The following is a 27,667-nucleotide window of genomic DNA, read 5'->3' as shown; positions in this document are numbered from 1 at the left end:
TTGTAGTGGGACCCACCTACCCTGGGGTTGCTCGAAGTTGGAATGGCAGAGCTGGAAAACACTTGCAGGCTTTAGTATGGTGAGCCATTTCAATGCACTATGAAAAGCAAGGGACCCATGTCCCCTCCGAACTGAAGGGACAAATACAGCATTTGGGATCTGGCAAGATTAATCTCCTGGTAGAAACAGGATCCCTGCCATCTTTATAGCTCTCTGTGGGCTTTTCCTGTGTGCTGTGTTTTCAGCAAGCTGCAGTCTAGCAGCAGTCTTAAGATGGTTGCAGAGTTTGGAAATACAACTTTAGATAACAAAGTGCTCTTGAAAAATTTAAGACAGCCTTGAGAAGAGAAACTGGGGGCGGGGGGATGTTAACACCTCCCAGGCCTCTCTGTTATCCATCCCCCACCCAGAAGGCAGGAATCCAGCACAGTATTTGCTGTTTCTTCTGAATTTGATATAGTATCACAGTATAACTAAGGTTGGAAGAGACCTCGAGGATCATCGAGTCCAACCTGTCACCACAGACCTCATGACTGGACCATGGCACCAAGTGCCACATCCAATCTCCTCCTGGTGTTCAGACAGTATGACACAAGAATCCATGAAATGCTTAAAAGATAAGGCTTAAAGAATTGTTACAAATCTCACAGAAACTCAATTCTTCTTCAGCCTGGTTTGTTTATGTATCTGTTACACACTTGATAGCTACCAAATGGACTTGAGTAGGGCTTGTGCAGCAGAAAACTGGTGAAGTCCTTGTGTGTTACCAATTGAAATTACACTGTTTCCAACGTTGTTTTAAATTGCTAATTCTTCTCTGAAGAAAGGTCTCAGCAAATTTGCAAAACCTGATTGTGAATGATGCTGTTTTTTCCTCAAAACAATATGCATATGATACTATTGTTCATGTACAGGTACATTTACATGCAGACATGGTGTTATCATTTCATAACACTCTGCTCCAATACGGTGCTCAGCTTGCACACTCTTTAAAGCAGAAGTGGGCTCCCAGAAAGATCCTGACCACACATAGATCTGTTGTAATAAGTCCAGAGGAGGGCCCCAAAGATGATCTGGGAACACGTCTGCTATGAGTAGAGAGTGAGGGAACTGGAATTGTTCAGCCTGAAGAAGAGAAGACTCTGGGGGACACCTTGTAACTACCTTCCAGTGCCTGAAAGAAACCTACAGGAAGGCTGGAGAGGGACTTTTTACAAGAGTCTTCTCTGATAGGACAAGGGGAAATGGATTTAAAGTGAAGGAGAATAGGTTTAGATTGGATCTTAGGAAGAAATTCTTCAATATGAAGGTGGCAAGACTCTGGAATGGATTGTCTGGAGAGGTTGTGGCTGCCCCCTCCCTGGATATGTTCAAGGCCAGGTTGGATGGGACCTTGAGTAACCTGGTCTAGATGAGAGCTGTCCCTGCCCATGGCAGGGAGGTTGGATTAGATGATCCCTAAGGTCTCTTTCAGCCTAAGCCATTCTATGATTTGGAAAGAACTGGAAACAAACCCCAGAATAACAGATGATTTTCAGTCCTACCAGTAAGAAAGATCTGGGACTGGTTAGCTTAGAGAAGAGGAAAACTGCAATAGGTCTTTGAATATGCAGCAAGTTGCTGCTGAAGGAAAGGGGATGACTGTCATTTGTGTCCTGCAAAGTGACACAGTGGGTGGACAATTGAAACTGGAAAGAGAAGACTGGGTGGGAAAAGACATTGTGCACAGGGATTGCACCAAGCAGCAAAATTCCTCCTGTTTTGGAAGTTGCATCTCCCACAGTTTGCAGGTCTGCTGTGTTTTCAGTATGGGCAGTTAGTTATCTGGGCCATCTGGCTTAGCAGTTAAGGCTGTCTGCACTAGATAAACTGACACATTTTGGAAAAGCCTCTCTATGTACTGCAGGCTTGTGACCAGTGTCCTTTTGAATTATTCTCATTCCAGCCCATGAAGTGTTTCCCTGGGAATGCTGTCGGGATATCATCATCCCTTGCTGGCTGCTGGCTGAGTTCCTGCTGTGCTTTTGGCACAGTCTGCCCAGGAAAGGCTGATGCAAATAAGAGAGAGAGTATCCCTCAACAGGCAGCACTGTGGACTTGGGGTGTGATTGCCCTAAGCCACCCCTATTGATTCAGTTCTGCTGAGATGCCATGGGGCAAAGGGAGACCTGACATCTCTCCTGTGCAGCTTGTGGGCTGAGAACCAGCGTAATTCCCTGTCAGTGCTCCTGACCTGGGGGAGAGGGCTTGGGAGAATTTAACTTTGACTCCTTTCCCTTGCTGTCCTCTGTGCTATTTACCCTTTTTCTTTGTCTTTTTTTTTTTCTCCTTCCTCTGGCCTTATGTTAACAATCTGTGCCAATTATATAGCATTAAAGCAACTCAGAATTCTTAATTAAGTGATTGAAAAGCTGCAGGACTGACATACCATATGGTGCTCTCAGCCATATCACATATTTTTCATACCATAGACCAACAGTGCTGTTTAGTTTATGTTTGTGCCTGAAACTATAATATAAACATGGTGGGGTTTAGCTATGGGATCTGTGCATTCTGAATTGCCTGGGGTTGGAGCAAGTGCAGCCTCAGCACATATTACAGCCATGCAAAGGAGTGACTGGGTTAGTTTAAGTGCTTTCTCTTAGGAAAAACAAAAAACAATATTCCAGGGTGCTAGCTTGAGCATTCTTACACAGAGGCACGACATACTTCTTATGGCACTGTGGACCAGAGTGGTCAAACACTTCAGCCCTGCTAGTGAGTCAGAGAATCATAGAGCTGCTGAGGCTGGAAGAGACCTTTGAGAGCATCAAGTTCAAATTATCACCTAGAAGTCACAATCCCACCACTACTGCTAAGCTACTACCACTAAACCATGGCCCTAAGCACCACATCCACGTGTTGTTTTAGTACCTCCTGGGATGGTGACTCCACCACCACCCTGGGCAGTCTGTTCCCATTATTGATAACCCTTTCTGTGAAGAAATTTTTCTTGTTATCCAACATGAACCTCCCCTGGCACAAGTTGAGGTGCTTTCCTCATGTCCTGTTAATTGCTGCATGTGAGAAGAGACTGACACCCACTTTCGTAGAGTTGTAAAGGGTGATGAGGTCTTCCTTCAGCCTCCTCTTCTGAAGACTAAACAACCCCAGTCCCTTCAGCTGCTCCTCATAAGACTTGTGTTCCAGGCCCTTCACCAGCTTTGTTGCCCTTCTCTGGACCTGCTCCAGCACCTTGCTACCTTTCTTGTAGCAAGGGCCCCAAAACTGAATGCAGTACTTGAGGTGTGGTGTGGCCTCACCGCTGCCGAAGGGAGGGGGACAATTGCATCCCTACACAAATTTATGTGACAAGCACCTCCTAGTGAGGCGCCTTTCATACAGATTTGTAGACAACTTGGAATGCAGGAGATGGAGAAATAGGAACTCAAGTAGTTACTTGCCTCTGCCTGCTTGCCCAGTAAATCATGAGCCAGAGACTGAGTTTTTGTGGGCATTGAGGAATGAAATAAGCACCGCTGAAGGGTAATGCTCTGGGTAGGCACCAGCAGAAAAGAGGAAAGGGCAAGCTGATTGCTGAAAACTGTAGTACCAAGTCCTACCAGCTCTTTGGAAATAGATATTCCTACCTTTGCCACAACACTGTTGCTACCTTTGAATGTAGAAAGTGCACTGCTGATAAACCTGTCCACCAAAAATAGCCAATGGGTTGGGGTAGAAGGTTGCCCTCTCCTCATTTCAAATGCTGATCCTAACTGTGGGGTGCTGCTATATTTAGGTGGCTGAAACCCGAAGAAAGTGTGGCTATGATATGTTACCATTTGAGCTGCAGTGGGGTCATGAAAGCTTGTTCCTGAAGCTCATGAACTAAGTCAGGTTCGTGAAGTTATTCAGTGCAGGAGAATTGCTTAATCCCTGCCTGTGTGGAGCCATCACAGCGATTTGGAGCAATTGCTGTTGTCAGTTCTGGTTGTTGCTTATTCAGTGTTTTACAGCTGATTTGTTGCAGTGATATGCCAGACAATAAACCGAGGATCAAGCTAGGCTAGGATTGTTACCTGTGCAAAGCTGGCCGTGTGCTGTTAACCCTGCTCTTCCCTCCTGCAGGAACAGGCTCAACGCTTCCCGGGAAGTAGCCCCGGTAACCCTCCCGAACTGCCGGCTCGTTAAAGGCATCGGTACGTGCTCCACATGACCCAGGGCGTTGCTTTTGTCCAGCTTGCTTTTGCAGCTGCTTCTCAAAGCCAGCTTCCCAAGCCTCATCCTGAAAACAATGTTACTTTCATTCGCTGCTTGGACTCTGAGGTAGGGAGAAGCTGTGGGAAGAAATTATACTGAAAATCAAACTAGTTTGGTTTAATACTTTTTGCTTTTGGTGTTTGATCTTCCTGATGCAGGATCAAGTCTGGCATCAGTGCAGCTGTTCAGACAGCTGCTCAGCCCTTTGCCAGCTTGGTTGCAGATTCACAGATTGCATCAGGTTGGAAGGGACCCTCAAAGGTCATCTTGTTCAATCCTGCTGGCAGTCAGCAGTGACACCTCCAGCTAGGTTAGGCTGCCCAGGGCCACATCAAGTCTGATCCTGCATGTCTCCAGGGAGGGGGCCTCAACCACATCCCTGGGCAACCTGTTTCAATATTTCACCACTCTCATGGTAAAGGTCTTTGTCCTAATGTCCAACCAAAATCTACTCTGCTCCAGTTTCAAACCTTTGCCTCTTGTTCTGTCACTACAGGCCCTTCTAAACAGTCCTTCCCTGGCCTTCCTGTAGGTCTCCTTGAGATATTAAAATGTAGTAATAAGATCTCCCTGGAGACTTCTTTTTTTCAGGCTGAACAGCCCCAACTCTTTCAGCCTATTGTTTCAGATCTATTAGACAAAGCTGGCTAGTGCTAGGGAGGGGAAGCAGCAACTCCTTCCTTGGATGTTCTGGCAGAACTGATATGTCTTTGCTGGCATACATATAGTCCCACTGCAGAAACTTCAACTTTCACTCATTATTGAGAAGGAGCAAAACAGTCAAGGAAGATAGATTATTTATCGATGTCTGATCATCAAATAAAATGAAGCAGCAGTGATGCACAAGGTTTGTTTTGCTGTTGTGGAGTCTCCTTCTCTGGAGACTTTCCACACCTGTCTGAATGCATTATTGTGTTGCCTGCCCTGGGTGATCCTGCTTTGGCACAGGGGTTGGATTAGACAATCTCCAGAGGTCCCTTCCAACCTCTACCATTCTGTGATTCTGATCCCTTTCTTGAAAATGAATACCTTGCAAACACTTCTGTGTTGCTAAGCCACTTAGGAAGTCATTTGGCTTTTAGACCAGGGTGTGCAGACTCTTCTGGCAGGTGGCTACAGGTGGTTGTTAGCTGATGGCATGTTGAAGAGAAGCCATGCTGCCAGGGTGGAAGCTTTGCAAGAAGGCCAGAGGCGTGTGGTGAAGGAGTGGCTACTAAATGCCAGCAGGGATTGCTCACCTTTGTGCCTCATTTGGCAGAGATTTAGGAGCAGGATGGTCTCATGTGGTGCCAACAGCAGGCAGGAGCTTGGTGTGGTTGCACAATTCAGCTGTGTGGTTTCAAAGAGCAAAGGGTCATATTTGTCATCTTAGTTTGGTTTGCAGAGAGGTTTGACAGGGTGCCCAAAATGTTGACTTTGTCCTTTGGATCATGTATTTAGCACACGGCAACGTTTCTGTCTTGTTTTGTTTCTCTTCCTTTAGGATAAGCAGGGTATAAAATGGATAGCTTTACATGTCATAGCTTTTTCTTGTGTCTCCTTTCCCCCAAAACTGTCACTTTGGAACTTCATACAGGCTTAATGGCTGGGGTTTGTTCTCCTCAGTATTTTGGGGAATGTCTGAAATTCTGTTGAATTTTTGCCTAGATCTTGCTTGGGTACAAAAATAAAGTAGTCACTGAATGAGCTTTAAGAGCTTTGCCTTTGGGGCTTGCTGAGTCACTGAGTTGGTTTCATAAATCTTGCTTCTTCCTTGTGTCAGGAATCAAACATCTTTGTAAAGTCAAATTACTGCTGTCTGCAGAGTTCCTTTGCCTGAGGTTATCTGCAGGAGGAATTTCACTTTAAACATTTTCAGAGCCTTCTACATTGAGCTGAAATTTACTCATAGAGGACTCTGAATAATGCTTATTTATGGTGATTAACAGAAAACCAATTGCTGAGTAACTCTGTGAAGCACATCACTATTGCATTCTCTATGAGACTTTTTGCATCGTGCTGTCTCTGTTGAGGAAAGAAGGAAAACTGGAAATTGCAAATACAGAGGTGCTTGATTAATGAGCAGTTACCTCATTTTGGATGCCTGACTTTTACATGGAGATTCTGAAGACTTGGCTCTCCTCAGAGGCGGTGGAAGATCAATTTGAGGAGATTTATTTCTTCTGCTCACTCTGCTCCTCTAACACTGTCCCCTCACATAGAGCTCTGCACCATGTCTTGCCTTTGTGCTGCTGTCTGCTGCTTTCTCAACAGGCTCAGAGAGTTGGGGCTGCACAGCCTGGAGATGGCTGCAGGGAAACCTTAGAGCAGCCTCCCAGTATTTGAAGGGGCTCTCGCCCCGCAGAGTGACTTTTAACAACACTATGAATTGACAGGACAAGGGGTAATGGCTTCAAATTGGAAGACACTAGGAAGCAATTCTTTCCCATGAGGGTGGTGAGGCACTGGCTGCCCAGAGAATTTGTGGAGGCTGCAAGCCTGGAAGTGTTCAAAGGCAGGCTGGTTGCAGCCTTGAACAGGGTGGCCTAGTAGAACCTCCATGGCAGGGGGTTGGAACTAGAGGATCTTTAAAGTTCTTTCCCTCTCTAACCATTATGATTTTAAAATGCTGTGTCAAATTTGCATAAACAGTCTGTCTTTATTTTAGTATTTAAAATAGTCCTTCTGCCCTCTTAAATGGGACACAGGTAATGAGCTGGATCAGCTCTGAACAAAATTATCTTAAGCTATCCATCTTGTCCATGGAAGAGCAAACATCTGGTGTGGGTTTCCATAATTAACTTAGAAGTGATGCATCTGTATAAAGGGAAGCAAACCCAGAGTAAATGGAACAAAATTTCTAGTCAAAACTTTTCTTTCTGCATATTTTTTTCTCTCTCATTTTTCAGACTTTGATGTATTCTATTTTTTAACACTGTGCAATGTACAGACAGATGCAAATACTGAAAAAAATTAAAAACCTGCAGCTTGTCCTAAACCTCATTCACAGGTAGGCAGAGCAAGCTGCAGCTGTGGAATAAACAGGGTCTTCTGAATTATGGTAGTCAGCTGATGGTACTGTTTATAGCAGAATCATAGAACCCTTTGGATTGGAAGGGACCTCCAAAGGTCACCTAGTCCAGCCCCTCTGCAGTCAGCAGGGACATCCTCCACTAGAGCAGATTCTCCAGCTTCACCTTGAATATATAATAATAATAATAATTAACAATAATAATAATAAACAACCAGGTTGGAAGAGACCTTCAAGATCATCGTGTCCAACCCATCAACCAATCCAACCCACCTAAACAACTAACCCATGGCACCAGGCACCCAATCAAGTCTCCTCCTGAACACCTCCAGGGATGGTGACTCCACCACCTCCCTAGCCAGCCCATTCCAATGGGCAATCACTCTCTCTGTATAGAACATCTTCCTAACCTCCAGCCTAAACCTCCCCTGGTGCAGCTTGAGACTGTGTCCTCTTGTTCTGGTGCTGGCTGCCTGGGAGAAGATACAAACATCTGCCTGTCTACAACTTCCCTTCAGGCAGTTGTAGAGAGCAATAAGGTCACCCCTGAGTCTCTTCTTCTCCAGGCTAAGCAACCCCAGCTCCCTCAGTCTCTCCTCATAGGGCTTGTATTCCAAGCCCCTCACCAACTTTGTTGCTCTTCTCTGGACTCGTTCCAGCAAGTCAAACTCCTTCCTAAACTGAGAGGCCCAGAACTGGACACAGTACTCGAGGTGTGGCCTAACCAGTGCAGTGTACAGGGGCAGAATGACCTCCCTGCTCCTGCTGGCCACACTGTTCTTGATGCAGGCCAGGATGCCATTGGCCCTCTTGGCTGCCTGGGCACACTGCAGGCTCATGTTCAGCCTACCATTGACCAGTACCACCAGGTCCCTCTCTACCTGGCCACTCTCCAGCCACTCTGACCCCAGCCATATCCAGGGATATCCAGGGATAGGGCCTCAACCACCTCCCTGGGCAACCTGTTCCACCATTCCGTCACCCTCATGATGCAGAACTTGTTCCTCACATCCAATCTAAATCTGCTCTTCTCTCATTTCAAACCACTGTGCCTCGTCCTGTCCTGCAAACAGTCCCTCTGCAGCCTTCTTGTAGCCCCCTTCAGATACTGGCAGGCTGCTATTAGGTCTCCCTTGAGCCTTCTCTTCTCTAGGCTGAACAACCTCAGCTCCTTCAGCCTGTTCTTGTAGCAGAGGTGATCCAGGCTCCTGATCATTTTCATGTCCCTCTTCTGGACCCTCTCCATCAGGTCCATGTCCTTCCTGTATTTCTTTAGTACAGAAACTTGCACTTGTTCATTATCTGCTCCCAGTTAGCCTGCTTATCTGTCTGCTTGACTTGCCTCACTAATTCAGCAGTAGTAAGTGACAGTATCTCTGTTCATTCACTCACCAGCACGCTCTGCCAGTGAAGGTTGTCTGTCCAGCTCCTGTCACTGTGGTAATTGAGCCTTTCAGCATTTATGATGTTGTTAACATTGCAGCAGTCCTGGGAAGTGGGGACCCACTGCTAACCCCATCCTAGAAATGAACCTAGGCTTGGAGAGACCGAGAGTGGGACAAAGAGAAGGAGCTTGCTGCTTAAACCAGAGCATGAACCAAGCTGAAACACAAATCCAAAGCTTTAGTTGGAAAGTGCAGGTTCTGAGTGTCTCTGGGCACATCAGTGTAGATGTCTGCCTCCTGCCTGCAGCCCAGCTGGCATTCAGAACCAAAACCTAGGAGGTGGGTAATGGACTGGCTCCCAAAAATGCTTCTTGATACATTTTGCGCTTCAGAAGGCAGGGATGCTCCAGCTGTTAGATATGGCATGGGGCTTGCTTGCCGAGGCTGAGCAGAAGGTGGCTGTGTCCCTCTCCCCTGTCCCTCTGGAAGAAGTTGTGTCACCAGATCTCCCCAGGGCTGAGCTGGGGAGGAACTTGCCTGCGTGGGGGAATTTAAGGATCAGATTCCTCCCCACAGAGCTGTTTGGTGGCTTCAGGGGAATTGCAGCCCAGCTGAGGTAGTGCTGGAATAAACAGGAGTTACATAAAAGCAAACAAAAGACACAGCTCAGATTTGCAGGCACTTCCCTGGAAGGAGATGCCAAGAGTGGTGTGACCTTTGTAGGGTTTTCTGTAGCCAAGCAGGAGGGGTTGTGGAGAGGTGGGCAAGCTTTGGGGGAAGCTCTGTTAAAGAAAACCTGCAGAGCAATTAATCCAGCCATCCCTTGGGAAGTGGCTGGTGGGGAGTGCTGGTTGTGCTGGTAACTTGGAGCTGAGGGAAGGCTTCTCAAGGCAGCAGTGAAAATGTGGAATGGCAAACAGGCTTCAGCATCAGACTAAAGCTCTGTGCAGAGTGCTTGATCAAAGCCTAAAATTGTGCTTTTACTAAAGGGATTTTATTCTTTTTTTTTTAAACTTTATTTTCCTAGCAGGAAAAAATATTACAGGAACTGCAGGAACTGGCAATATTGGAAATGATTACCCAGAGTTAAAAGTGTGGTCTAACTATTAAAGCCCTTAGCTGTTCAGGACAGAGCAGGTTCTCTGACACTTGAGAACTTTAAATATTTGGCAATGCACCCTCGTGCAGTGTCCCAGCTCAGTCAGAATTAGTGTGTGCAGTTCCCAGAGCTGCCTTCTGCCAGTGCTGGGGCTGAGTGATGGGTACAGTCCTGCCCTGAAAATCCCAGCACTAACTGCTTGCAGCAGAACATTATCATCCAAAGTGGGTGATTCATCCCCTGCCATCCCAGGGCACATGGAGCTAGGAAGGAATCATAGGACTGGTTTGGTTAGAAGAGACCTTTAAGAGTTCAACCTTCAAGCTAAGCCCACCATGGCCACTAAACCATGTCCCCAGGTGCCATGGCCACATGTTTTTTGGACACCTCCAGGGACAGTGACTCCACCACCTCCCTGGGCAGCCTGTTCCAATGCCTGACCAGGAGACTGCTTGGCCACCACAGGGGCACCTCTAAGCCCCCGGAAAGAGAGGAACCCAAGTGATTTCCTACCCTGGCCTGCCACTGCCTTCTGCTACCACTTCTAGTGCGATGCAAACTTCTCTGCTGCACTTGTGCATTCATATTAGAGAGGGACATTCCCGAGAGCTGGATTTGCACTAAAAAGATGTTGTTTTTTTGAGGGGAAATATTTAATATCATCTGAAAAAGCCTCTTTATCTCTGTCTTGCAGAAGCAGGCTCAGAAGACATCGACATACTTCCCAATGGCCTGGCTTTCATTAGCTCCGTAAGTGCCCGTGCCCCCTTCCCCTGCAGGGGCCCTCCCTGCTTCCTTATCTGCAGAAGCCAAAGGTGAAAATTGCAGGACGGACTTTTCTCCTCCAAGGCTGACTGGCTCCACAGGAACAGACCAGACTTGTATCAGCTTAGCTAGTTTTTTCTTCTACTTGAGCAAGTGTACTCCTCGAGACTGAAGTGGCAGTGCTGGCTGACATGCATGTCCTAGTGCACTGGCTTATCTGCCCACAGAATCCTTCCTTTCTTTCACACTGCTTCCTAGATGTGCTGACAGGTCAAGCCTCTCCCTTATTAAGAAGGTGTGTTAATTCCCTGACTTTATAAAAAACACCGCAGATTTTATGTGTTGGTTGTATTGCTCCTGGGTGTTTTTTAGCCTTTAGGGCATAGATTTTCACACTTTTCTTTGCAGGATGGCTAGTGATTATTTTCCAAAGCAGAAGCTGATGTTCTCATCCACATGCTCCAAGGACACCCAGGGAATGACAAGGTTGCAAAATTCATGCCAGAAATTGTGACCTGTCACACCACTACTGTTCCCTGTGGCTTTACCATGTTGGGTACTGTCAGTGGTGCTGTACTTCCAGTTTGTCCTTCCCCACTGTGGGCTTTATTTGCAGAGTGCTTTGACATACGGGGAGCACCAGCCCAGGTGGTGCCTTGGCGGTGTCCTCCATGCAGCCTGCTCCCTCTGCACTGCAATCTGGGGCTCACCAGGGAAAGCAGAACTGGTCCCTCTCTGTCCATCCTGGCATGGTGGGCTGAAGCAGAGGGACATCTTTGACACAGTCCCCCACAACATCCTGCTTGCCAAGTTGGAGAGATATGGATTTGATGGGTGGAGTCTTCAGTGGATAAGGAATTAGCTGGATGGTTGCATCCAGAGGGTGCTGCCCAGGGAGGTGGTTGAGGCTCCTACCCTGGAGATATTCAAGGTGAGACTTGATGGTGTGCTGGGCAGCCTGATCTAGTTGGGGATGTCCCTGCTGACTGCAGGGAGGTTGGACTAGATGACCTTTCTATGATTTTATGATTCTATCTAAACGCTTCTCAAAGCCTGGAACAGGCTCCCCAGAGAGGTGGTTGAATCCCTGTGCCTGGAGGTGTTTCAGAGAGGCAGAGATGTGGTGCTGAGGAATATGGTTTAGCACCAGCCTTGGTACAGTTAGAGGATGGTTGGACTCAATGATCTTAAAGGTCTTTTCCAACCAAAACCATTCTATGATTCCATGACATCCTGATGTGTCCTTGCAAGCCTGAATAAGGCTCCAGCATTCTCAGCCCTGTGATGCTTCCCTTTACCTTTGATCCAGGAATGATTTTTGTATGTTTCCATTTTACAGGGCTTGAAATATCCAGGACTAAAAAGCTTTGCACCAGACAAGCCAGGTGAAATATTTTTGATGGATTTGAATGAAAATAACCCCAGAGCAGTGGCACTGAGAATCAGCCGAGGGTTTGACCTGGCATCATTTAACCCTCATGGAATCAGCACCTACATAGATAAAGGTAAAGCCATCTGAGGCAGATCTCAGCCTCAAGAGCACGAACAGAATCCCTCTGTAGCCTTGCACTGCACCTCCAATAGCCTGCTCTTGCTGGGAGAGAGAAAGCTTTTCAGGCTCTAAATGCCAGCTGCTAAATCAAGCATCTTTGCTCAGTATCTCAGGATGGCTGAGACAGAGAGGTGTCCTATAGGAAAGAAAATAAGGGAAATGTCTGAGAAGGTGAAAACCACACAAAGTTTATTTTACCATTTTACTCAAGGGTTTTGAGGAGCAGGGACCTCAAAAAGGAGAAGGCTATAAGAATGACCAGAATGGAGACTTCTGTGGCTAAACAGCAAATTATTAAATCACTGCAAGCTACCAAAATCTCTGGTACTCTGTGGCCAGCCATTAGAATGCTGGAAGGGACCCTCAAAGGTCATCTTGTCTAACCCACCCTGCAATCAGCAGGGACATGTCCAACTAGATCAGGTTGCTCAGGGCCTCATCAAGTTTTACCTTGAATGTCTCCAGGGATGGGGCCTCCACCACTGTCCCATACTGTGACCGTGTGGGGACTTAGGTCAAGCTGCAGCAATGGATGTCTTTCTCCAGCTATTTGCAAACTCTTATTTGCTTTGTTAAAATCCCTAGGGAAAGAATAAGGAAAGGAAGGAGAGCATGAAGGGTATTTTATTGGTAGCCAGAGCTTGGAGAGGAGAACATGGTAATGGTTTTAGAGTAGGGTAGACTTAGGCTGGACATTAGGAACATTCTTCACAATGAGGGTAGTGAAAGACTGCAACAGGTTGCCCAGAGAGGTTGTAGAGTCTCCATCTCTGGAGACCTGCCTGGATGCCATCTTGCTCCAGGTGAGCCTGCTCAGGGAAGGGTGTTGGACTCCAGAGGTGATCTAACCCCTGTCATTCTGTGGTTCTGTGATGAAGACATGATTTCTTTCTTCCTTGGTGGAACTAGCAAAGATGTAGTTTACACAGCAGTTCCCTGTAGAGAGCCTGGGAGAAGAGCAGCTGGAGCTCTGGAGCCAGTTGCAGTGGCGTCCTGCATTACTTTGGTGCTTGTCCTGAGGGGCTGAGAGACAAATGCACCAAATCCAATGTATTATATACTGGGGGCTGATTCAGAGCTCTGGGTGCTTAGCCATGCAGAAAATTCAGCTGTTTCCATCTCTTCTTTCAAGATGACACTGTGTACCTCTTTGTTGTGAACCATCCCCAGCACAAGAGCACAGTAGAATTGTTTAAGTTTATGGAAGATGACAACTCTCTCCTGCACCTGAAAACCATTCGACATGACCTTCTGACAAGGTATTGGAGCTCAGTACTGGCCTCCCAGGAACAGGCTGCCTTGCTAAAATCCAGAGTGGGAGCTGTAGGGTCTTATTGAGAGATTTTCTCTTTATCAGCTTTGCCATTTCTCTTACTGGTTGCTGCTTATCTGTGTAATCAAAGCTTCCTCCTTTTCTCATATAACTCCCTCATGGGTCTCTTTCCTCTCCTTTTCCCACTTTCCTTCCCTTCCCCCACATTCCCCCCTCCCCCTTTTCCTCCCTCTTCCCTCCCCATGGACTTACAGGCACATAACCAGAACTCTCACTGATACCTTATGCTCCTGTTCAGGTCTCAGCACTGTAGAGTCCTGCTTCATGTAAAAGCAAACAGAAGTGAAAAAGGATCTAACTCAGTGTCTGTCTGAAATACCATCTGTAATTGCAACCCATGGATGTGTATGGGAAGACACCATCCTGGCTGGATTCTGGGCAGTCCTGCAATGCTTTCATTGCATTGTTTCTCTCCCTCTCTTTTTATTTTGTTAGTGTGAACGATATAGTAGCTATGGGACCAGACAGTTTTTATGCCACCAATGACCACTACTTCACTGACTTCATCTTGATTACCTTGGAGATGTTCTTGGGTTTAACTTGGTCAAATGTTGTTTACTACAGTCCAAAAGGAGTTAAAGAAGTAGCAGCTGGGTTTTATTCAGCCAATGGAATTAACACCTCACCAGACAGAAAGTAAGTTCCTTGTTGCCTTAGATTTTGTTTGCTCACACAAGAGAATCCCCAAATTCTGACTTGTAGCTGTGGTCCCCCTGTGACCAAGTGTCTAAGCTGGCTCATGTGAGGCAAGGTGCTACCTGCACAGTGCCACTGATGTGGAGGGCTTGTAGAGCAGAACTCTCGTGTCTGGTTGTAACTAGAGGCAATGAATGCTCCACAGGTGGAAAGTGCATGACTGAGTTAACCAGCCTGGAGGTGTACATAAATCATCTTTAATTTGAAGTAAAGTGTATTTGTGGGCCTCAGAATCCAAGGTCTGTGTCGGTGTCACAATGGCACTGAGAAGACCTGGCATGGTGTGAAGCTACAGAGGTGTCTCAGCAGGTTGGCTTCGGTTCAGTGCCCTGTGGCCTGCCTGCAGTGTCTGTTGCTGTGTGAGAACTGTGAGCTGGATTTCCTCATGGGAAGAGCTGGGCTTGCACAGGAGGAACTGGCTGGTTTCAGTGTCTGCTTACTCATCTATATCTCTAAAAGCTGCTTTCTTTTGAAGGTACATCTATGTTGCAGATGTATTTGACCACAATGTCCATGTTATGGAGAAACATGCCAACTGGAGTCTAACCCATGTGAAGGTAAGGTGCTGCTATTCCATGGAAAAGAGGTCTGCCTGAATGTTGGACAGATTAGTCCCCAGGAATGCTTGAGATTTCAGCCTGACCATGTGTAAAGTGCTGGGCTGGATGGCTCCTGGTGTGGGTTTGCAGAGGGGCAGTGTGCCCCTTACACAGCTTCAGGTCTTCCATTCTCACACCAGCAAGAAGAGGAGGATCCTTGGGTGTGCTGTAGAGCCACACTGAACATCTGTCTCAGTCAGTCTGGGTGAACCAAGCACTGAAGCCAACAATCAGCACAAGTGTAGGTGGGGGGGCTTGGAGCAGCAAGCAGGTTTGTCATGGCACAGAGGAGGGTATGGATCACACCAGGGGCAAAGTGTAAGAGCACTGGAGGAGAAAAGACTTCTTAAAAAATCAAAAATTCTGACAGCTGGGAGCACTGGACAAGGCTGCTGGTTATGTTCTGGCTTGCTTCTAACACTTCTGCTGGCTTAACTTCTCTCTTTTCCTCACTTTTCCCCTCTGTGTTGGACAGACCCTGCAGCTGGACACGCTGGTCGATAACTTGTATATTGACCCTCAGACTGGAGACATCTGGACAGGATGTCATCCCAATGGCATGAAGCTGTTCTTCGATGATCCTGACAATCCGCCTGCATCTGAGGTACCTTGTGGGAGAAGTCTCTGGGCTCTGTGCCAGAAAGTTGTTCAAATCCCCCTGCTCTAACTTTGCTCTGCATTACACAGAGAAGTGCCTGACCAGCCTTTGTGGAAGCAAAGGCTCAGCTGGCTTCCAGCTTGTAGCTTCTGCTCTCAAGAGGAAAGCCTGCACAGTGCATACTCACTAACAAACACCTATTTAGCAGGCAACTGAATCATTTCCACCCAGTAGCTCAGCTCAGTCATTCTGGACTCCTCAGGCTACTTTCTGTGCAGCTGTGGCTGTGCAATCAGACTTTGATGAACTGTGTTAATGACTGAGCCAGCACCAAACAAAAAGTAATTGAGTGCAAAGCATGACCAGAAACGTTGGCACTGGAATGATTTATCTGAGCCAGTGTGGTTCCTCAGTAGGTGACACTGGCATTCTTCTTTCCTTCTGAAATCTATGAGGTACCAGCATCAGCACACTAGCAGCTGGAACTGCAGGGGTCTGGTCAGTGTCTGACTTCAGCCTTGTCTGAAGCTCTTCATAAGACAGTTCTCAAAAAGAACATCTTCAGTAGCAGGAGATTTACCATCACAGAATCATAGAATGGTTTGGTTTGGGTTGGAAGGGTCCTTAAAGATCATCCAGTTCCAAACACCTCTGCCATGGGCAGGGACACCTTCCACTAAACCAAATTGCTTAAGGCTTCATCCAATCTGGCCTTGAACATTCCAGGGAGAGGCATCCACAACCTCCCTGGGCAACTTGTTCCAGTGTCTCACCACCCTCACTGTGAAGAATTTCTCCCTAGTCTCCAGTCTAAATCTGCCCTCCTCAAGCTTCAATCGATTCTCTCTCACCCTGTCACTACCAAGCCTTTGTCATAAGTCCCTTCCCAGCTTTCTAGTAGCCCCTTCAGGTACTGGAAGGCTGCACTAAGGTCTCCCTGTAGCCACCTTCTCTCCAGGCTGAACAACCTCAGCTTTCTCAGCCTGTCCTGTATACAGGAGGTGCTCCAGCCCTCTGATCATCTTTGTGGTCACCTCTGACCTGCTCCAGCAGTTCCATGTCCCTCCCGTGCTGGCTGCAGTGCTGCAGGTGGGGTCTCACCAGAGCAGAGCAGAGGGGCAGAATCGCCTCCTTTGCCCTGCCAGTCACACTGCTTTGGATGCAGTCATCATGGGCAGTGCTTCACTGCCGCAAAATGTGAGGCCCTACCACAGGAGTCACTCGGCTGCAATCACCAGCAGCTGCTCAACCTAACTCACTTGTTTCCATCTAACATCTTGTTCCCTCGGTGGGTGGAGGCCTTCCACCCGTGGCCATTTCAGCAGCTGTGTCCCTCTCCCCCTGGGGCAGGTGCTGCGCATCCAGGACGTGCTGGGGGAGCAGCCGGTGGTGACGCGCATCTACGCCGACGACGGCTCCGTGTTGCAGGGCAGCTCCGTGGCAGCTGTCTACGAGGGCAAGCTGCTCGTTGGCACCATCTTCCACAAAGCTCTCTACTGTGAGCTGTAGCTCGGAGAGGGTAAGGTCTGCTGCACTGGAATGCATTGAATTCCTTGAGAACTTAGCTTCTGCTAGATTTTGCTAATGAGACTGTGTCAGGAAAGGTTAACCAGAGCCATGGAAATGGAGCAGCTTTTTGCCTTCCTCTCTGCAATGAGAGTGTTGCACCATGGTAAAGGAATTGAAGGTGAGGAATCAGTTTGTGTCAAACTGTTGTTAACAAAGGGTAACTTTGAAGTTGAAATTTAGATGACAAATGACTGAACTGTCAGACTAACTTACCTGTTGTGATTGGATTTCTGGGTTTTGGTTTTTCCCCCCAGAGAACACTGATTTTATAAATGAGAGCTGTTAACAACCACTGTGCTGCTTGTCACTGACCCCATGGCCTTCCCAGGGACTACTGTGCTAAGGGTTCTCCTTCCAGACCTTCCTCTTAGCTTTCCCTAATGCTCCTAAAATAACTGGGAGAAGAATGGAGAATAAATGTTATTTCAGTCTTTTCTTCCCTCATTCCCCTTAAAGCCATCTCCTAACCTGACTTGTTTCATAATTTACCTTAATCCTCCTGAGGAAAGAGGAGGGCATCACTTTGGGTGGTTTCTTATTAAGTCTTCCAAAGGGAGTTTTTTTTAAAGCCTTTTTTTTTGTTATTTAAAGAGTGGGAAACAACTGCTGTGCCCCTTCAGTGAAAAGTGCATTAACAACTGCTGCCTGTCACAGCAAAGGGAACATTTCTGGGCTCTTTGCCACAGTGACCTCCCCTGAGTGTTGGTCACCCAACTCCAGTCCATACCAAGCTGATTCCTGCTGTGCTGCTCTGCAGCAGGCACCTGCTTCACTTACATGCAGTGCCAGTTATGGGTAAGGATGTGCACTGCTGACAGACCTGTCCAGGTTCCCATCAGCTGGTGGTTTTAGAGTGGTGTTAGCTAGCAGTCACTTGTCATAAACCAAACTGAGTGTCCCTTCAAGCTGGAAACCAGCTTTGTGCTTTCCAGTTTGCACAGCAAGATGCCAGTCTGGTAGAAGCCCCTTTGAGCCACCAGCTTCCTGCCCCTGGAGTAAGCTCTTTTTTTCATTAGTTTAGATGTCCTTACCCCCAGCTCAGCTCTTTCATCTTCAGAGTTCCCATCTCTGATCACTCACCACTGGTTTTGTGGGAGATGCTGCCATGTGGTAACACAGAAGGCTCTGTGTTACCTGCAGTGCCACTTCTCAGCAGCTTAGCTGCCTCTCCAAACAGTGTCACCAGACAGACCTGCCTGGGGGCCACCACTCTTCTGCATCCTTTAGCTGATGCAATAGCATTTCCTTGCTGCTGTTCTCCCACCACTGTGTGGACCAAGGTGGCTGTCTGCCCACGAAGCAGCAGCTGAGAAGAGCCAGCCCCTGGGTGTTAGTTGCTGTTTCAGCCTTGCTGCTCTCCCCTGCTATCTGCTTCACCACCAGCCACAGTCCCCTCTAACCATGGGGAGTCCAGTACTTTGAAAGCACAGGAGCACTTCTGCCTACAAGGCAGAACAAATAACCTGCTCTGTAGCAGCCTGAGCATGGAGACAGGAGCCAGAGTGTGTGCAGACCTTCATCTGGCTTTGGGTTTTTCCAGGAGGTGTTCTTGTAGGGTAAGGTTTGGGGAGCAGCAGCCCTAACCAGCACATCTCTTGGCTCCTGCACCTTTGGTTTTTAACACAAACAACCCTGATGGCTTCCATCCCCTGTTATAAAGGAGTGACTGCTCCTTCTCCAAGGGAAGGGGACAGCAAGGAGTCCATGCCAGGGCCTGTGGCTTCATTTCTATATGCGAGGGATGGTGCCATTCTCCTTCCTCTGCACAGCTGCAGTGTGCTGTGGGTCTTGCCACATCAGCACCTGTCCCTAGCAATCATCTGCTCCACCTCAACCCCTGTGTTGCCACCACCATCTTGTTGGCACAGACACTGTGGTGTGAGGCATGTCCCTGGGCACAAGTTGTGTGAGGTTGGAAAGCTGAACCAGCAGCACGTCTGCCCAGTTGCTGCACCCAGTTTCCCACCATGCTGCCATGCCAGCCAAGTCTTTTGCCCTCACGTAGCAAGAGTGGTTGCTGGCATTTTTGACATTTTGTACACAAAGAGCACAGGCTGCAGGGCTCCAGAGACAGCTGGAGGGGAGAGCCTGAGCGTTAGGATTACTAACTGCCCTTCTCTCTTGGGCACGGCCCAGCATGACAGGTCTGTGCATAGAGCTCTTCTGCAAAATGCCCTCAGCTGATCTGGGGATTTCAGCACTGCCTCAAGGTTTGCTGCCCAACCCACAAAGGCTTTGATGGCAAGGACTCATCTGGTTTGCATCCTGGTTTCAAGTCTTTTGCTATCCACAGTCTGCAGACTGCCCTTCCACAGAGCAGAGCTGGCCCTGTACAAGGGTGGCTTTTGTCTCATCCCTTTACTGCCCTTGCCTTTGGCACCAGCTGAATGCACCAAGCACTGGAGAACACAATTTACTGTAACTCTGGCTTTGCCACTCCTTCCTTAGCAACTTCTCTCCATGCATTGCTAGAAGTCACTTACCAAAGCATTCATTTCAATTTTCCAGTAGCTCAGAACATCTTCAGATGAACAAATCTACACGTTGTTGGATCTTCTCAAACCTCTACTTCTTAGCTGGCTTTGGCCTTTTGGAAAATAAACAATGTGTTCACTTGCCACTGGCTTTTTAGTTCAACCTAAACCTCCCCAGGTGCAACTTGAGGCCATTTCCTCTTGTCCTTCCTATGGCTTGTTAGTAGGGAGAGCAGACCAACTCCCACCTGGCTCCAACTTCCTTTCAGGGAATTGTAGAGAGCCAGAAGGTCTCCCCTCATGGTCTTTTCTCCAGACTAAAGAACCCCAGTTCCCTCAGCTGCTCCTCAAGATTTATTCTCAAGACCTTAAAAGATTAAAAAAACCAAAAAAGAAAAGGAAAAAAGAGTCAAACAATATTCTCACAGCCTGGGCTTGCAACCCCAAGGAGGGCATCAGCCATCACCTTTCACAGGCTGTAGTCTTTGGAGCAGTTCTTGGGCATTGCAGAAACCAAAGTGCAGACATCTGAGAAAACTTGCACAAACAACAAGGACATGGTAGAGGTAGAGAATGGTTGGACTGAATGATCTGAAAGTGTTTTTCCAACCAAAACTATTCTATAATGACTGCTCCAAGCTTAGGAAGCTGCTGAGCAGACAGTGTCAGTAGAGGGCTGAGAGCTTCTTACCATACCTATTTTAATTAAGATAATAATTGTCTGGGTAGAGGATTCTTTTATCTTCTTGTAGCTGGAGGCCATATTAGCAGCAAGGAAGATTTCTGAGTCAGCTGCAGGGAAGCACAGACTGGGTTAAGACAGATTAAGTGCTGTGTTTGGCCTAGATTCTGCCAGATGTAAATCCAGTGGAATGACAACACAAATTAGACAGCCTGTCCCCTTCTGCTTCTCCCTCACTGAATGCTTTACTAAAGTTCAAATAAATACAAACATCTGAGGCATGTTCAGAACTGCTATGCTGGCTGAAGTGCCTGTTACCACCAACCTAACACTTGAGTGTAAAACCACAGGATCACAGGACATTAGGTGTTGGAAGGGATCCCTGGAGATCTTCCAGTCCAACCCCCCCACCAGAACAGGACCATAGAATCTAGGGCAGGTTGCACAGGAATGCATCCAGATGGGTCTTGAAAGTCTCCAGAGAAGGAAACTCCACAACCTCTCTGGGGAGCCTGTTCCAGTGCTCTGTGACCCTCACAGTAAAGAAGTTCTTCCTCATGTTGAGGTGGCACTTCCTGTGCTGCTGTTTACATCCATCGCCCCTTGTCCAATCCCAGGGCACAAGTAAGCAGATGCTGTCCCTTCCCAGCCCTCAGATATTTACAGACATTTATTAGATCCCCTCAGTCTCCTCTCCAGACTAAACAGCCCCAGGTCTCTCAGCCTTTCCTGACAAGGCAGTGCTCCAGTCCCTTAATCATCCTTGTAGCCCTCCATTGAGACTTGAGACTCTCTCAAGTAGAGCGAGTCTCTCAAGTAGATCCCTGTCCTTCCTGAACTGGGGAGCCCAGAACTGGATGTGATATTCCAGGTAAGGCCTCACTAGGGCAGAGCAGAGTTGAAATGTTTTCTATACCAAAACTAACCCGAGGCTTTTCAACAGCATCAGCAGCCTACTTTCACATCACTCTGCAGGCTACATTTCACTTGCATATCAACAACAACAACAACAAATGGCCATTCTCTTTCCTCACCCTTTTTTTTCCCTCTTGCTTTCTTACATAATTACAGATTGTAACTGAGGTCCACGTGGAGGCCTGTGAATCACGGCAACTGGGCCAAGAGCTGGGATTAAAATAATCTCCACTGAGCAGAAGTCTGCCCTGTGCAGCAACAGCTGTCCAGTCGTGCTCTCCATTATTTCCTCTGGAATGACCAAGAAATGGGCAGGAAAAGTGAGGACTCGATACAAATTGTACTAAAGGTTCAGGGTTTCTCAGTTTATTGCATTCGTTGTCTAACAACAAGAATACTCATTGGCAAGAAAGTTATTTACACTAACAAATCAACTTGAAACCACGAGGCTTTGCTGTTTGTATTTGAACTGTAAGAAAACAAAGGGCCACCATGATGGATTTTTGTTTTGATGTCTCCCAATAACTAAATATTAACCAAAGCTGGAGGTTGTTGGGTTTTTTGGGGGAGGGTGGGGGTGGGTGGGAAGGGGGTAGAACTCAACAATCTAGAGAAGTTCATATCAACCAAGCACAAGAGAACAAGCTCAGACATGGCACTACTGTGTCATTCATGCAGATGATCAGACACCGAGATGTACAAATGAAAAGTTCAGGGAAACATGCACTTCATATACATTTGACCTCTTGGAAAAAGAAAGAAAAGGAAAAAGGAAAATCTTGGAAGCTCAACCACCTCTCTTCCACCATAGAAAAAGAAACCATATGAGTAGCCAATTTGTACAGTGAGCACAGTGCAGTTTAGTCTTTTAGCTGCCAGGTCTTCTAGCAATGGCTGGCACCTGTCAGTGGCCAGTGAGATACCTCTGCAAAGGGTCTGGGAAAGAGGAAACCATTATAGCAAAGTCTAAGGGATTCACTGTGCACGCCCCACTTCCAGAGGGGCTGCTTGCTCTGCATCCCCCTTTCCTTCACACATTTCTGTACCAGGCTCCAAGCCCACTTCTGCTGGTGCCAGTGACACAGCTCCCAGCAGGAGGCTCAAGACCCTGGGTTATAGGAAGCTGGACCCCATCTCATGAGCTGTGAGTGCTCCTCATCTTTCCTCACTCTACCAAAGTCAGCAGAGCAGGTTTCACAAACTCTCCAGCTCATTCCTAGCACAGCCCAAACTTCCCAAAGAAACAGGCAGCTCAAGGCACTGCTGCCTAGCTTTCCAGTAAGACAGGGACAACAGCATAAGTACCAGTTAGTACTGCCAGTTAGTCACAGAAAGCTGTTTGTGAGGGATTGGAGGGCTCAATATCATGACTAAGGTATCACAGCTTTGCAAAAATCAATTTTATACATGGAAAAGTACAGCACAATCCATGCAGGAGGTCAACCAAAGGGACTGTGCACTCCACCAAGCTGAGTGGGTAGGCCACCTTGGATGTCACTCATAATCCTGCTCGGAAGGAAGCTGCTGAAAGTGCTCCAACAAAATCAAAAGTTAGAGTTAAAAATACACAAAAAGATTTCCTTCCTAGAATAGTGCCACTCCAATAAACCAATCCTGCCAACCTCCTGCCCCTTAGAACGTTTCTAGAAAGACTGATTTGAATTCTTTTCAATCACTAATTTACCAAAACTAAACCAAACCCATCCACCTGCCCTGTGCACTCTGCAGCTCATTTTGACCAGTACAGACTCACAGGTTAATTAAAGAGGTGTTGCTTTGTTCAAATGTCTGGTTTTCAAGTGCTTTGGGCCCTAACACCTGAGGTTTTCAAGTGAGAGAGAGAAGAGAGTGAGGAAAGTGCTATTAGAAGGGTCCAGCTCCTCTATCACATACTTTGATGATAGTGCAGGGACAAGGCCACACCTATAAAGCACAGGGTTTTGCTCAGGTTTTGCTGTTGCACAGGGTTTGATCAGGTGTTGCTGTTGCCTCGCCAATATTTTCTCTCTGCAAACACACAGCTAGGAAATCAACACAAGCCCTTAATTCCTGCAGACTGCCCCTAAATTTCAGCACTGAAAACCAGAGCAGCCTGCAGTGCAGATGTTATAGAGAGCTGCAGCTCAAGCTGTGCAAACCTTGCCTTTGGATTTGCAGTGCTGTGCTAGTGCCCAGAATGGTAATTCATGGCCACACCCAACTAAAGGAGGATCCTTTTTCTTCCTACTGCAGAACTGGATTCTGCACCACTGACAGGAGTGGTGTTTCTTTCCTTGATGGAAAAGTGGGACACAATTCATTCCCCGAAACCACACAATACTGCCCACCTCTTACTCACCAGCACATGTGCCAGGAGGCGAAGGTGGAGCTGGTCAGGAGGACTTTGATGGGAGTGATGAGTGCCAGGAACCCTGGTGCTCAGTTTCAAGCACCTCTGAATGTCGATGAGAGCTGAGGAGCGGCAGGCTTCAGGAGAAAGCTGCTCAGTAATTCCAGCAGAAACTTGATTCATGTGAAAGGCCTGCAGCAGACTACAGTCATGGCACAGCAACACTGAGATGCAAACATCACCTAACTCTGCTCAGTTTTTACCACTGGCCTCTGTCCCACTGTGCAATTCTAACCTGTGATCTAGAACAGACTCCACTTACAGTGACCCCCACCACGCCTGCTCAGGGAGGGGAGTGAAATGCAAACAGCAGTGGACAACATTCTGTACTGCACCTTCCTCACACCTTGGTCCTGATCTGCCTGGACAGATCAACCCCAAGCTGGGATTTTAACACAGAACTCACAGGGGTGCAGTACCACAACAAATATGAGCTGAAAGCAAAGAATGCTTGGCTGGTTTGGACAGAGCAAGGAGCCACCACTCCACAATTCCAGTACAAACACTAGGATTTGTTAGGACTGAAACAACCTGTGGACTCCTATTTCTTCTATGTTTCAGAGTTCCATTTTTTGCTACCTCTCTGTTCTTCACCCTTTCAGAGGCTCCAAATTATTCACAACCTGGCAGCACCACAGCAATGAGCAGAGTTAGAGGTTACAGAACCAGGAGGAAGTGACCTTTGCTCTGGTCATCTGGGTTTAAAGATGACACAGAAACATGGCTGGAGGCCTGGAAACCCCACACTGCCAGCACAGCAATTTACAGGTGGGCAGGCAGGTCAGAGCTTTAACCCCGTGAATAAATATGGAGAAACAGGTGAGAGCTGTAGCTGCAGGTGAGCCAAAAGACAAAGGGTTTCCAGTGACTTGTTTCTGTTGTGACATCAAACCCCACATTACTCTGAACTGCCACTGATTCACAGGGAGTTTGAGAAGACAAGAAATCCACATTTTCTGTTTCATGTGTGCTGTGACACAACACAAGGGGAACAAATATAAGACAACTTCGAAGGTCTTGGAGAACAGGAACCAACATTTCAATCTGTGCTTTATCCCTGCTGGTAGCACTCCAGCCAGGAGCGAGCACGCTGAATGCAGTCACAGACACAGCACCCAAACTCTTGGCAGTGCTCTGCTTGCTCAGTTTTCATTGGCTGATCAAAATGCAATTGGGGTGTTCATTGAAATGCAAGCTGTGAGAGGTTTATCCAAGTTAGGATTATGTTGGATTTGTTTTTAAAGGTAGGATTTTTGGAAGTTAGTTTTTCATTTGATTTTTTTAAACTTTTTGTTGTTGGATTTTTGGTCAAGTTAGGTTTTGGTGTGGTGTTTGGTTTTTTTTCAACTTAGGTTTAGGGTGGTTTTCTGTTTGGTTTGGGGTTGTTGGGGTTTTTTTAAGTTAGGTTTTTGGTGGTGCTTTCTTGGTTTTTTTTAGCCTGCTCATGCAGGGGGCTTGGACTCAAATCTTTCAAGGTCTCACCCCTAGCATTCTGTGAAAAACAAAACAACCTTAGCACAAAGCAACACATCCTCCCTGAAGACCTGAAGGATTGAAGCCCAATCACAGAATCAATCAGATTGGAAGAGACCTCCAAGATCATCAAGTCCAACCAATTACTCTAGCAGAATAAGAAGCTGCTTTCCCAAGGGATTAAGCAGACACAGTTCTAAGCAGCAAGGATGAAAACTCAACCTGGAACTGCCAAGCAAGTCTCCTCAGCTTTCCACAAACCCAACATCAACCAGGGACACAACACTTTGGGTAATCATATAGAAACCACTTACAACGTGGCTACAGTGTAAACGTCATTTAAACCAAACCCAAGCACTGAATGCATTTATCAACATTGTATTTCAAATAGGTAAGTTTCCAGTTTCCCCAGATCATTTCTCTCTTACTCACATATGAATGGATGACCTCCTAAAAGAGCAGAATGCTCATTTTACAAACATGTTAAAAAACCCCATTTCTGGCATTGTTTTCTCCGACAAAGAGCACAGAAGGGTTGGCTGCAATGTGGAGTTCCTGTTAGCAAGTGGTTGTTGTTGTTTTGGTTTATTTTCCCTATCTCAACAAAAAATATCCCAAGCCTTTAGAAACGGGAGGAACTATTTTCGAGGGCAATTTCATTTGTAGACCTGAAGAAAATACACATCATAAAGGTGTAGGAACTGGCATTGGAAGGAAAAAGCAAGCTAAGGCTAAGTAGATCTGGTGTGTGTTCATTTTGAAGGAACGAGGCTCGCTCAGTCCACAAACCCTTTTACTTGTCAAATAAATTAATTCTCAGGATCAAAAGCAATTGAGCTGTAAACACTGCACCCCAACTGTTCCACATCTGAGCTTCAGAAACAAATCTGAATGCCATCAAGTACAGAGCCATACAAGCCAAGCCTAATTAAACCAAAGACTTTCTTCAGCAGAATCCCAGCATTTGCATTTTTTAGGCTGGCAAAGTTTTAAGTTCAGCATTCCAACCTGATCTTAAATGACTTCTGGGTTGGCCTGGCTACATGAAGACTGCTCTGGCAGGGGGACTGGACTTGATGATCTTACAAGGTCCCTTCCAACCCCTACCATTCTGTGATGCTGTGAAAAGGCAGTGAGGTTTCTACACCATAAATGCTGCTGTGTGGTTGAGTTCGACTACAAAGCAGGAAGCTGACACCTCTGGCTTCTCATTGTGGGTGTTTGCCTGGTGTCTCTCCATTCTTCTGAAGAAATACTGCATACTTTAACACTGCTTTTAAGAGGCAGTAACACCTTGCAGTGCCAGCTCTACACTGCTGCTGACACAGCCAGAACTACACTGCAGGCTTTGCCAATGGCCTCATGGACCAGGAAGTGAGAAATCTGAAGGATGGAACATGACCACTGCTAAGCCATCAAAACATTCTAGAGCCTAGGCCCCAAAATTCTGGGGTTTATGGGGATATTCTTTAAACACATCAATCCAACCAGTTAGCAGATGGCAGCTCTGAATTAGTTTGTAACCATCACCACCATGGCAGCGCTGATTTTAAAAACATTGGAGACAATTCAACCAGAATCCCTCCTCTTCCTCTTCTTAAAGTGCACTTCTGTAAGAACTGCACCTCTTCAGCACACTCAAGTTTGACAGCCATTTCCAACAACAGCTTCATAACAGCGCAGCACAAAGCTTTTATTCTCCACAGTGCTTCCTGGAGAAGGACTCTGAAGATGTGGTGCTTTTCTTGGGGAGGGGAAAAAGACCACCCAAACCCTGAAAGAAAATAAGCCCAGTTTCCTGTTCAAAACACATGAAAAAGAAAGCAGAGTGTGCTATAAGAAAGTTGCCTACACACCGGGAGCACAAGGAGATTTGTACAGATCTACAGGCTGTGCTCTAGTGAGAGAGATTCCTCCTTGCTCAGATACCTGCAGGATAAATGTTATCCTCAGATCTCTGTGTAAACCCACAGAATCAGTTAAGGCTTTGCCTCCTTCCTGGGTTAGTTATTGTGCAGTTAACAGAAAGAGTTCCACCTCCTGTCTCTGACCCAGGGTGGATATCAACTTTCCTGACTTGATCTCCAGTGTATGATCAGATGTCACTGAACAGTTGTTTCCAGAGCAGTGTTGCTTCAAGGTACTGACCAAGATGAAACTTACTCTGGTTGACAGAGTTGAGTATCCAAACACTGGGAAGAATCTGAACTTCCAGTTAGAAAGTGAAGTCAACTCTTACCAGACAGAGCACAACTCCTATCCAGCTGAAGAAAGGTCCCCCAGTCCTTCTGACTGGCCACCCTGTTCAGAAGAGGTGAAGCAGTGGACCGTGCTCCTCAGCATCATGCTGGTTACTGATGTGACCAAACACACCAAGCTCAACAGAGAAGTTTGGAAGGAAACATTGCCACACAAACATGAAATCTGTCAGCTGTCAACAACAACGAAACAAACCAAGGGGCTGGGCTCGTGCCACACTGCACCGCAAGGTGTGGGAGCTGGGTATGAGGGAAAAGGAACCTACACAATGGAGACCTGCCCGGGCACTCTATGTACAGCCCCGCTTCGCTGTGCACACCCTTCTGGAAGCAGCACAAGGAAGCTGCAGGGGCACCAGAGTGATCTGAGCTTCTCTTCCCCTGAGGTGCCTCTGCCTGCCCACAGGGCAGCCGCCGGTCACTGCTCGTTGGCGCCCTCTGTCGCGTCTGACGAACACTTGTCTGGCTTCTTCGATTTCCTCTGCAGCTGCTCTTGTTCCTTCCTCCGCAGCTTTTCCCTTTGCTTCTCCATCTTCTCTTGAGCTTTGCGAGCTTTCTCCAAGGATGCTTTCATCTCCTTTAGCTTTTTTTTAATGACTGCTCTGTCCTGGGAAGATGTCATACCGAGAGC

At 47.1% G+C, this 27,667-nt stretch overlaps 2 protein-coding genes across 7 annotated transcripts in view; one reads left to right on the top strand and one right to left on the bottom strand.

The window, feature by feature from the left end:
• Nucleotides 1–21,457, top strand: part of LOC137450471 (serum paraoxonase/arylesterase 2) — a 22,816-nt gene extending 1,359 nt beyond the window's left edge. Inside the window, exons 2-10 of one of the 2 annotated variants that reach the window (XM_068157048.1) lie at nucleotides 4,108–4,178; nucleotides 10,428–10,483; nucleotides 11,838–12,003; nucleotides 13,183–13,309; nucleotides 13,948–14,019; nucleotides 14,555–14,636; nucleotides 15,154–15,282; nucleotides 16,627–16,795; nucleotides 21,073–21,457. In XM_068157048.1, coding sequence (XP_068013149.1) covers nucleotides 4,108–4,178; nucleotides 10,428–10,483; nucleotides 11,838–12,003; nucleotides 13,183–13,309; nucleotides 13,948–14,019; nucleotides 14,555–14,636; nucleotides 15,154–15,282; nucleotides 16,627–16,785 — 862 coding nt within the window. In that variant the 3' untranslated portion in view covers nucleotides 16,786–16,795; nucleotides 21,073–21,457. Of the gene's footprint in view, nucleotides 1–4,107; nucleotides 4,179–10,427; nucleotides 10,484–11,837; nucleotides 12,004–13,182; nucleotides 13,310–13,818; nucleotides 14,020–14,554; nucleotides 14,637–15,153; nucleotides 15,283–16,626; nucleotides 16,796–21,072 lie in introns of both variants that reach the window. The other variant, XM_068157046.1, reaches the window with a different exon arrangement.
• Nucleotides 21,261–27,667, bottom strand: part of PPP1R9A (protein phosphatase 1 regulatory subunit 9A) — a 144,529-nt gene continuing 138,122 nt past the window's right edge. For all 5 annotated transcript variants that reach the window (XM_068157042.1, XM_068157040.1, XM_068157043.1 and 2 more), the window contains one exon: nucleotides 21,261–27,667. In XM_068157042.1, coding sequence (XP_068013143.1) covers nucleotides 27,455–27,667 — 213 coding nt within the window. In that variant the 3' untranslated portion in view covers nucleotides 21,261–27,454.

This window comes from Melanerpes formicivorus, unplaced genomic scaffold (assembly GCF_026170545.1).
Source record: "Melanerpes formicivorus ecotype bairdi unplaced genomic scaffold, bMelFor1.0.p_v2 SCAF_35, whole genome shotgun sequence".
NCBI classification, from domain to species: Eukaryota; Metazoa; Chordata; class Aves; order Piciformes; family Picidae; genus Melanerpes; species Melanerpes formicivorus.
The sequence above is the reverse complement of the archived record's forward strand: the minus strand, read 5'-3'. Positions and strand labels throughout refer to the sequence as shown.